The following is an 11,366-nucleotide window of genomic DNA, read 5'->3' on the forward strand; positions in this document are numbered from 1 at the left end:
CGGGATGAGGTGGCCATCAACACAGCGATGACTGCGAACGCTGAGGTGTCTGGCAATAGCTGTATTGCCAACGCTGAGGTGTCTGGTAATCGCCATATTGCCAACGCTGAGGTGTCTGGTAAAGGTCGCATTGCGAACGCTGAGGTGTCTGGCAATAGCCATATTGCCAACGCTGAGGTGTCTGGTAATAACCATATTGCCAACGCTGAGGGTCTGGTAAAAGCCCCATTGCGAACGCTGAGGCGTCTGGCAATAGCCATATTGCCAACGCTGAGGTGTCTGGTAATAACCATATTGCCAACGCTGAGGGTCTGGTAATAGTCCCATTGCGAACGCTGAGGCGTCTGGCAATAGCCATATTGCCAACGCTGAGGTGTCTGGTAATAGCGATATTGCCAACGTCGAGGCATCCGGCAATAGCCGTATTACCAACGCTGAGGTATTTGGCAAGTCACATTGCGAATGCTGGAGTGTTTGGCAAAAGCCACGAACGTAACTTTCGGCATCGATGTGGCGCTGCGGTCCGACCGTAACGCGAAGAAGAGCGCGACATGACCTTTGCTGTCGACGCGCCCCAAAATCCCAACTCATCATCATGAAACCCAAGAAATATAGACGCTCGCAATTGCATATCATTTTTAGCGTTGCCACATAACCGAGGAGATACGCATATGCTGTAGGTTTTCTTACGGACGCTTGGCGTCGCGAATTCAGCCCGCGAAATACGGCGCGACACGGCGGGGCAGGCGGGCAACATCTCCTCTGTGGTCGGCCATTATTAGGCCATCACTGTCACTCACGCTAGATGACGACAGAGCAGACAAGATCAGCCCACGCCCAAACGACTTTCAATAACCGATTTTTGGACAAGTGTTTGGACATTTCTTGCTGATACATCGCAGGCCTCCGTTTACTCTTTTCAGTGTGTATAACGCCTAAAAACCAGAAGCGCATGGGAGCCGTTCGTCATCATAACGAAGATAAGCGGCTGCGAACGATCGCACTGGAGCCGCCCCCCGACCCTGGCGTGCCGCACAACATAAATACTGTCAGGGCGGGCGCGCCGCCGGAGCGTCACCACTCACCGGGCACGGGGCTACGGGACGGCAGCGGAGTGGGGTCAGCTGTCAGGGCGGGCGCGCCGCCGGAGCGTCACCACTCACCGGGCACGGGGCTACGGGACGGCAGCGGAGTGGGGTCAGCTGTCAGGGCGGGCGCGCCGGCGGAGCCGTCACCACTCGCCGGGCACGGGGCTACGGGACGGCAGCGGGGTGGGGTCAGCGCAGGGGCAGTCAGCTGTTCATGCAGGGTCAGGGTCAGTCAGGTGTTAATCTGGGGTCGGCGGTCGGGTCAGTCGGCTGTTAATCCGGGGTCAGGGTCAGGTGTTCATCCAGGATCAACGGTCAGGTCAGTCAGTTGTTAATCCAGGGTGAGGCAGGGGGGGTCCGGTCAGTTAAGGGTCGGGCCGGGACGGGGGATACTGCACACCCGTGTTTCCGGTCACTCTCGGCGGGCCAGCCCCGGGTCCGGCGTCGGTCCGGTGTCAGTCCGGTGCCGGTCCGGTGTCAGTCCGGTGCCGGTCCGGTGTCGGTCCGGTGCCGGTCCGGTGCCGGTCCGGTGCCGGTCCGGTGTCGGTCCGGTGCCGATCCGGTGTCGGTCCGGCGCCGGTCCGGTGCCGGTCAGGACCGGTCATCCCCGCTCAGCGGCCGTCACGCCGCCGCCCGGCAGGAATGGCCGGCCGGCCGCTGGCCCAGCGCGGGCCGGGGGAGGCAGGTCGCCGAGCCGTGTCGCCGTCCTCGCCTCGCGACCCGAACCGGCACACCTCGGCCCGCTGTCCGTCGCCGCCGGCCGGTATTCTTGGCCGGCGTGGCGGCGGCGCCCGACGACGGGCGACAGGTGCCGACGTGTCCACGTCTGGCCGGTCGACTGACGCGCCGGCCTCAGCCCAACAGAGGCCAGGGCCGGCGCGCCGCGCAAACGGCCTCGCTCGGCAGCCGCAGCCTGACACCGCTGGACCCTGCTCGCTCGCAGCAGCTGTGCAGCTCACTGATTCCCCGCAGCAGCGGATTACCACGCAGCAGAGACGCAATGCACGCAAAATGGAACCAGCGTCGCAATACCGCGAGAAGCGAGAAGCTCCTATTGTTGTTGTAAGGGCTTTACGACGAACGCGGTTGCTGAAGCCATGCTGCGTCGCTTGCCTCTCACTCTAGCAGCAAAGGCGGGCAACGCGGAAATCGACCCCCGTCTCTCTGGTTTCCCAGACGCGCAGCTTAACCACCACGCCACCGGGCGACACCAGATCTAGACGCCGCGGGACAGCCTCCATCCAAGGCGCCATCGCGCGCGCCTCCATCCAGGGAGGCACTCACGCGCGGCGCGGCGCGGCGCTACCGCGGCACGAGTGCGGAGCCCGCGCTGCAGCCGGTCACCACGATCAGAGCCACCCGGCCGAAACAATCCCACACCCCGATCGCTCGCCCGCCGCTGCCATGGCGTCACGTGACCACGCAGCGCCGGCCAGCCGCCGAGTCACGTGACCACAGCAGTTGGCAGCGTCGTCCGCCGCCGAGCTAATCTACGGCCGCAAACAAACAGGCGGATTTCGGCGGGCGGCCCCGATTTCAGGACCACGCGCGACCGGCGGCGTATTTCGGTACGGCGACGGGCGGCCGGCGCGGGTCACTGGCCCCAGACCGTGGGGGGCGACCGGCGCCGTCGGACCGTCACGGTCGGCAGCGTCACCCACCAGGTCAGCGCGCGCCGGACAGCCGCTGGGGGAGAGGCCCCACCACGCATGGCACCGAGCTGCAACCACCAGTGCGGACGGCTGGCACTTATTCTATTGCCCGCGCCGCCATGAATGCCTCTCCGGCTCGCACCAAGCGAGTGCCTCTCTCGCTCGCACCAAGTAACAACCAAGTCCCGCACCGACGCCTGACTGACCTTCATGAGCATCTTCTTGCTGAGCTTCTGGTTGATCTCGGGCCGGTTGGTGATGCTCTTAGCGCGCTGGGCGTAGTCCAGCGTGCTGAGCGTCTCCTCCAGGTTGCAGGAGGCTGGCGACACGGCAGCGATGATGGAGGTCTTGGTGCGCCCGCCCAGCGAGTCCTGCAGAAGCCGCGTCAGCTTCGACTCCCTGCGGTCAGGCCAGTGGGGGTCACACACGGTCCGCGCCAGGACAGATCACACACAGAGGTCGGACCGGGTCGCACACACGACGAGCGGTCTTGGCAGGTCACACATAAACTGCAGTCACGGCGGGTCACACACGGCCAGATTGTCAAGACGGGGCCGGAGATCAACACCGCTCACAAGCACGCAGGGCCGCAATGGATCACGCATAGGCAAAGGCCACCACAGGTAACATACGATCAAGGCGGGTCACGTCCAAACTGAGCCACTGCAAGCCACACACAGGCCGGGAGGGTCACGGCGGGTCTTTTGTTGTCAGAGGTCAGGACAAGCCGTGCCAGGTACGGGCGTGCGTCAGTCCGTAGCCGGTGTCGTCCGAGCTGGCTGTCGAGGCCAGCGAGTTCCGCGTGCCGCCACGGTCCGAGGCCATCAATCGGTTGTCAGTGTGGCAAAGGCTCGCAGCTCCGCCGTGACAAGGCATGGACAAAGCACTGCCACACGGACGCCCATCCTCGCGCGCTGAAGCGAATCGCGCGGGGAGATCTAGAACGTGCCGTGCATACGGTGCCGGACAGAAGGGGCTTAGCAGATAACGTCCGTCATCCGTTGCGATGTTTGGTCGCGCTCGCCGGCCGCGACGGGCGCAGGTCGCCGACGCCGCTGCTCCAGTGGGCGGCACGCGGCCATAGCCGCCGCGCAGCGCTCCAACTGGAGCCACCATGTGACAGCGGCCATGAAGTGTTCCACGTGGCCGGCGCCGGACGCTTCGTCCGACACACCACGCCGCCCCGGCACACCAGCGCGCCGTGCCGCCCGACACCGTCTGTCCAGCCGACAGCATCGCCATAGTCCGCTGCCGGCCGGGACCCGACTGTGACCCGGGACACCGGTCAGCCTCCCGGCGTCCCTGACTGCCCGCGGCGTTTCCGGGACATCGGTCAGCCCCAGGCGGCCCTGACTGCCCGCGGCGTTCCCGGGACACCGGTCAGCCCCCGGCGGCCCTGACTGCCCGCGGCGCCCCCAGGACACCGGTTAGCCCCCCGGCGGGTCTGACTGCCCGCGGCGCCCCCAGGACACCGGTCAGCCCCCCGGTGGGTCTGACTGCCCGCGGCGCCCCCAGGACACCGGTCAGCCCCCCGGCGGGTCTGACTGCCCGCGGCGCTCCCAGGACACCGGTCGGCCCCCGGCGGGTCTGACTGCCCGCGGCGCTCCCAGGACACCGGTCAGCCCCCGGCGGGTCTGACTGCCCGCGGCGCTCCCGGGACACCGGTCAGCCCCCGGCGGGTCTGACTGCCCGCGGCGCTCGGCCGGTGCGCGGTCGGGCAGAGCCCACGGCCGTCACCAGACGCCGTCCGGTGCGCCTGTGCGTGTGTGCAGAGAAAACACAGCCGCCGCAGAGGCGCCGGGCGGGGAGGCGGCTACCTGGCAGGAGATCCGCCCCGTCCCGTGTCAGACAGGTCAGCGCCTGGCTGGAGATCCGCCCTGTCCCGTGTCAGACAGGTCAGCGCCTGGCTGGAGATCCGCCCTGTCCCGTGTCAGACAGGTCGGCGCCTTGCCGAAGATCCACTCTGTCCCGTGTCAGACAGGTCAGCGCCTGGCTGGAGATCCGCCCTGTCCCGTGTCAGACAGGTCGGCGCCTGGCTGGAGACCCGCCCTGTCCCGTGTCAGACAGGTCGGTACCTAGCTGGAGACCCGCCCTGTCCCGTGCCAGACAGGTCAGCGCCTGGCTGGAGATCCGCCCTGTCCCGTGCCAGACAGGTCGGCGCCTTGCCGAAGATGTTAGTGCCATAGACTAAGACATACATTACTACCTCGATCGTGTGTCTTTTTGCAATATGTACGGCAAGGGGCCCCTATCTATACACTAAAAAAAAAAATGACACGACCAAGACGCGAGCCAAATGCGTCAACACATCCAATAGTTGCCACTCAGCAGCCAGTGCGGCTCCTTGCGTGAATGCAATGGCTTCGCTTGATGCACGCGTCCGGCTGCAGCCAGCCTGCCGGCGCCCTCCGCGACTGCGCCAGCTCGCTCCGTCACTGGAGGCCGTCAACAGCGCCGGCCCTTTGTGCCGGTCCCCGCGACCGCAGCCCCCTCCCCCCCCCCCCCCCCCACCTCTCAGTACCTGTACGGCACGTGCGGTGCCCGTTCCACCAGCGATGTGATGACACGGCCCAGGGTCAGCAGACTCTGGTTGATGTTGCCCGCCTCTCGCGCGCGCCGGTCGACGGCCCCCGATCTGCGGCAGAGGTCACGTCCGGTCAGAGCACGCGCAGGAGGCCAGGCGCTCCTCCCTTCGCATTTTGCTCAGTGTTAGTCCACAGCGACCGAACACATATTGATCGGTCGAATCAATGGTACCAGACCAGTATGAGGCCACTTCAAATGAGTCTCGTGTGTGGCCGTGTCCTGTGTACATGGTAACACGACCCGCACACAGTGTCACCCTTATCTCCGGGCAGCACACACAACTCTCAACCGCAGGCAGAACCATGCAGGTCACGTTGGACCGCCAGCAAGTAGTGAGTCGCGAAGCGCGCCGCCTTCGCCCACCCGGGACAGCCAGGCCGTTCACCTCCTCGCCAGCGTCGCCGATCGTCGCTGGCCGTCACCCGACAAGCGGGTACGCCCTCAAATACGCCAGGCGATGACTGATTAACGGCAGACACTGGCGGTGTCCCGAGCGGCCCGAGCCGGCGGCGCCGCGGCCGGCCGGCCGGCCGGTCCGGCGGCTGGCCGATCTCGCCTCACCTGCCCACATTCTCGCTGCCGGCCAGGTCCACCAGGTTGAGCTTGCCGGTCTTGAGCAGCTCCTCGCCGTCGACCGTGTTCTCCTTGATGTGCACCGTCACGGAGAAGACGGTGTGGGAGCGACTGCGGAGCGGGGCGGCAGCCGGTCAGGTGCAGGTGGCTGGCCACAGCGCGCCCGAAGCAGGCCACAGCAACCGGCGCAATCGCCACGACAGTGGGAACTTTGCTTCGGATACTTCGGGTTGGAGTACTTTGTAATTTCGGAAAATTCGCGAGTTCTGTTGACGTTCCCCAGTTCTGTAGCTGCATGCATACGGCAGCCACATGTGTTCTGAAAATGTTCATATTTTAGGCGATTAGGTGGTGTGTTCGGAGGCGGATGGGTTCACGAATGAAAGAATGGGGAACAAATCAGGTGATTAAAAAAAAAACAAATTCAACCCTCGTTACTCCACGTCGCAGTTTTAAAATGCGGGCTCTGTGCATCTCTTGCATGACCTCTAATGAGTAGATAGTCATAGACAACAAAATAACAGCTTAACGCATACCCTGGCGGCGTGCGCCCGCCTCACGCGCTAGTCAAAAGAACCAAACCGGCAACCACGCAGTTTCGCGCACTGGTAGCAGCGAGGCTTTGCGACATGAATGTTCGGTTGGGCATGCTTCAGCGAGCCCCGGACCGGTGCAAAGCGTCAAATTCAGCTTTCGAAAGCAGTTTGTTCTAGAAGCACCCGGCCCGGGAACGACGTGAGCGCATTTACGCCGGCCGTTGCGGCCACAAGACCGCGCGACAGTCAATCACAGGTCGGAGACCGGTCCCAAGCGCCTTTCCCACCCTGAGGTGGCCACCCGGGAGCGTTCCTGCGGACGAGCCTCGCGGGCGCACCCGAACAACTCTGGTCAGGCCGGACAGCAGACGTCACTGCTGACACCGGTTGGAGTTCTGCAGCGCGCCGACCGCAAATGTGGTTGCTGGCACTGGGGACGCCACTGCTGGTATATCGGTTCGGCACATGCTGTTGTAGCATGCGGCTTATGCACGCTATGGGCCATCACACAACAGTGGGCAATGCACAGAAAACGTTGTTCATCTCAGAGTGGGGAAGACAGTTGGGAAGTCATGGTTGGAGGTTGGTGAAAATAATTAATGGCTTTTTAGATGACAGGCGCTGAGGTGATGCGTCTGCGTGGGTCGTACGGTTTCTAATGAGCGTCGGCTACAATCTCTTGGTTCGTTGGCAGAGGGTGTCGCATGTACAATCTTCCAGAATTAACTCCGGAGCGCAAATTTAATTTCGGTGGAATACCCCGACAGAGTGCGAAAACTCCACAGCTGCGCGAGACCGAGCGAGCTCGTCAGTCCCAGCCAGCGGCAGCAGGCACGCTGAAACCACGATACCGGCGCCACCTATATCCACCGGGTGAAGGCGAGCTGAACGATCTTCCGCCATCCGCCGCCAGATGGACATTCGACTCCGGTCGGCGGTCGTCCGGTGATGCCGGTGGCGCCGACCTGGAGTGGATGTTCATCAGGAGGACGTTCCCACCTGGAGTGGGTGTTCAGGAGGAGGTTCTCACCTGGAGTGGATGGTCATCACGAGGTAATCCTCACCCGAAGTGGGTGTTCATCAGGAGGCAGTGCTCACCTGGAGTGGGCATTCATCAGCGTGGCGGCCGTCTGGCGCTTCTGCGAGCCCAGCCGCAGGATCTCGTACACGTCGTTCTTGTTGTGCACCGTCACCTCCTCCAAGCCTTGAATGATGCACGAGCCCTTCTTGCTGGCGTCTTCGTACAGCCTGGCGGCAAACAGCAGGCCGGCATTCAGCGGAGGTTCGCTCCCACCAACTCCACAGATCAGAGCGCATCACATACCGAGGTCAGGCGGTCTGCCACAGCGGGACACCACAGCTGCGTCTGCGAACGGGATGTGCGACGATGCGGCAGTCCACAGCGCACGCAGTGAGCAGCTCGTGAGCATCGTCAAGGTGACATACTGTAAAAATCATACTATCACTGTGCGCTGTGCTACATAGGATCAACTACACAGCCAGACAGCCTGGCGGCCAAACCCCGCGGCGGTCACCGTGTCACCGACCGACTGACATCAATGGACCTGGCACCAGACAGACAGACACGCCATCAACCGATACATGGGGTCAGCGACCGTCGCCGCACGTCCCTTAGCAGTCATGCCGCACCGCATCACAAACCAAAGCGCCGCACCACCAGTCACCACATCACGTCACCAGTGGGTGATGTGTGCCCGGTGACGCCGCGTCACCAGCGTCACCGGCCTCACCTCAGTCGGGTGGTGTCCGTCTCGGGCCCGAGCAGGTCGAACAGCTCCTCGTTGTACAGCTCCAGGAAGGACACGCGCACGGTGAACTCCACGCCCTGGATGCGCAGCTCGTCGAACAGCTGGCTGAGCGTGCGCGGGGATGATTGCCCACGTCCGGGTCCTGCCAGCGAGCCGGACAGCGGTGAGAAGGGCCCCCCGGCACCGCCATGCATGCCCGCCGCCACCCATTGTCCTCCTCCCCGCGTTGGGGGATCATGGTTGTTGCCGCCAACGCGTTCACTCCCAGAGAGGGACGGAGTGGTGCGGATGTCCGAGACGCGCGCCGCAACCACGTTTCAACCCGCGCGGAGACGCGCGGCATTGTCCAGCACCAAACAATGTACGTCGCCCGGCGCCACTCAGGAGCTCAGCAGCTCCGAGGCGAACTCTGTCGCAGGTGACTGAATGCGTGTTCCGCCGCCGGCCGTTCACCTGCACACCACACCGCCAATCAGCCACGCGACTGCTGCTGGTCGTGCATGATAACCAGCGGCTTTTCAAACGCTGGCCGGACCGCGTCAGCCGGCCCGCAACGAGTGCCGCGGCCCGCCGTCGCTGCGCGCTCGGCCCGCTGGGACGGGTGGATTTTACGAGTGAAAAGACGCCCGGCACCAGCGACGACGAGCGCCACTCGGACGTGCATGAGTGCTGGCGACAGCCATTCGACCCGAGACAGAAGCACCCGACGGCCGCACGCGCGCCGTCGGCCGCACGCTATGACCGACCTGGTCCAGGGCAGCTGTGTGTCCGCTGCGCTCGCCCTCCATGGTGAACGTTGCCGGTGCCGGTCTGGCCGTAGGCAAATACGGTGCAGTTGTAGCCAAAACAGCACCTGCTCCAACAGCGGCAGCACCACCACGCGTACACGTCCACATGTCGGGCAGGGACGTCAGTCATCGGCCGGCCGACCAGGCAGTGCTAGTGGGGCGCAGCCAGGCTTCGGGCCCACCGGCTCCAGCATGCAGACGGTGGGTTCAGCGCGCTGCGGGGCGGAGGGAAGGCATACCACGGCACCGGTGCGCGCTGAACCGCCGCCCATCCAGCCAGCTTTGCCACCCACCACACCCCCCCCCCCCCACCCCCCCCCCCCCCCCCCCCACCCCCCCCCCCCCCCCCCCCCAGCACCAACTATTTAAAAAAGCAGTGAGTCTGGCTACGGCACCGACCATCAAAGCATTTGCACTAATCCGACCGTCATTCAGATCTATCAAAAACGTCATGCTGTTGGTGTTCCGCGGCCATTGCAGCCTCAGTGCAGACTCCCGTCGGCACCGTCCTCAGCCCGGACGCTGCCCACGCCAGCCGCAAACGGCGTCGGTCGCTTACCTGCTTGGAGTCGGGTCCGAACACACGGTCGAAGGTAAATGTCTTGGCAAACTTGTCTTGAGGCCGCTCCTTCAGCGTCACCGTGTGGTCGGAGGTGCTCAGCACCGAGAACGAGCCGCGGCCCCGCTCGCTGCTGTTGAGCGGCCTGGGGACACAGGCGGTGCCCGTCAGCGGCGGCACAGCGGCGCGACGAGAAGGACGGACAGCGGCCACGCCGCACGCCTCGCCCCTTTCGGCTAGTGATGGGCATGCCATCAAGCATCTTACCCACAGTTGACCAGCATGCTATGACTGTGGTCAAGCCACCAAAACATGATATTCCATAAGCAAATGTAAACCTGGAAAGTATGTGACATATCACATCTTACATAAAACATGCTGCAGGATGAAAAAGGCCATGAATGTGAAAATACAGAGTACATGTGAAGCTGATTACACACAGCCAAGTAAGTACAATGAGAAAGAGGTAAATTCCATCTCTGCAAGTGCCCATCACATTTCCAGGGAAAAATGAGCTAGGACAGTATTTGCATACTTCTGGTGCACTACATTTGCACATAAACAACTTTACTAGGATACAAATTATCACATTATGGTTGCTTTGTAACAAAGTTTTGCTTCAATGCATGGATCTCAGTAATTGATTCACATTTCTGTAACACATATTACATATATATGTATATAAATATATATATATATATATATATATATATATATATATATATATATATATACCCATCAAACAAGATGCATTTGTTGATTGAAAAAGCAGAAACCGAGCATGACAGCTTAAAGTAACTTCAAATCTGCATTCCCTGAAAACCTGACATGACCACAAAAAAACATGGAAAATTAATTGGCAAACCAATTTACTCACCAATTTAAGAGAATGCAGGGCAACATGAGTACAGAGGGGTCCAGGTCTATACAAACCAATATCACTGGCAGGTACTTTACACACAAATTCCTCTGAAACCTGGCATACAATGCCTGGAGTTTGGTAGTAGTCTTTCAAACTTTGAAGCTTCTGTGAAATTACCCAGCAGTGGTAAAAATGATTAAAGACAGTGTCTGATACTAGGCTCCATTCAATAATTTTGCACTTTCCTTGCCTTTGCAGAGCACAACCACCTTAAAAGCATAAGTCGAATCAGCTTAATATAATTTACAGCATTTGCATAATCATTACACTATCCTGCTCATGAAACAATTGAGTTTGCCCAGAAATTGTCAGCCAGCTTAATGGTTGGCCTCAGACAAATATAACATGGCTTCCATGGATTAAATCATCCCCTGTCCCAATCATCTGCACAATATTCAAAGATGTTTGTTTAGGGGGGGGGGGGCAGGGAAACAACTTGACTGGGGCTCTACCCATCCCCAGACATCACAGCTGCAGCATTGCATTCAAATAGAATATATAAATAGCACATCTTTTATCAAAGTTCCTAATTCAACATCATAATGGTACAAAGACAGCATGCCATACTAATATCGACATATCATAGGTGTATCATTTATTTTACTCACATTGTCAATTAATCAATGGCTAGCAAGATCAATTACTATGTTAATCAGCATTGTCATGCCTATACATAAAATATGGTCAGCGACATGAGATTGTTACTTTTCATTTGAAGGCAATATGATACAATCTTATTATTTCCTTTTATTGTCATACTGTTTTTTTAAGGGAACACACAATGTTGTAAAACCTCTAATGCAGTGTTGGCAAATAATGTGGCCATATGAGCACTCAAGTCATGCACATCCTGAATTTGAATTTGGGTAGTCAAAACTGTTAATCACTCAGTC

The 11,366-nt window shown here is 60.3% G+C and overlaps 1 protein-coding gene across 1 annotated transcript; it reads right to left on the reverse strand.

The window, feature by feature from the left end:
• Positions 1–1,320: 1,320 nt before the first annotated feature.
• LOC119110151 (kinesin-like protein KIF11-A) lies at positions 1,321–10,454 on the reverse strand. The gene is made up of 9 exons (XM_037233887.1): positions 10,429–10,454; positions 9,552–9,696; positions 9,135–9,207; positions 8,187–8,346; positions 7,534–7,683; positions 5,888–6,010; positions 5,262–5,375; positions 2,947–3,139; positions 1,321–1,332 (listed from the first exon to the last, which is right to left on the reverse strand). The coding sequence occupies exons 1-9, from the start codon at positions 10,452–10,454 to the stop codon at positions 1,321–1,323; spliced, it is 996 nt and encodes a 331-aa protein (XP_037089782.1).
• Positions 10,455–11,366: the final 912 nt, after the last annotated feature.

This window comes from Pollicipes pollicipes, unplaced genomic scaffold, assembly GCF_011947565.3.
Source record: "Pollicipes pollicipes isolate AB1234 unplaced genomic scaffold, Ppol_2.1 Scaffold_7231;HRSCAF=8579_pilon_pilon_pilon, whole genome shotgun sequence".
NCBI classification, from domain to species: domain Eukaryota; kingdom Metazoa; phylum Arthropoda; class Thecostraca; order Pollicipedomorpha; family Pollicipedidae; genus Pollicipes; species Pollicipes pollicipes.

Coding starts and splice junctions, on each gene's coding strand:
- LOC119110151 (XM_037233887.1), bottom strand. CDS start 10,454: ATGTTGCCCTGCATTCTCTTAAATTG. Junction 9,208..9,551: donor TCGGACCCGACTCCAAGCAG/GTAAGCGACCGA, acceptor TCCGCCCCGCAG/CGCGCTGAACCCACCGTCTG. Junction 5,376..5,887: donor GGCAGCGAGAATGTGGGCAG/GTGAGGCGAGAT, acceptor CCTCTGCCGCAG/ATCGGGGGCCGTCGACCGGC.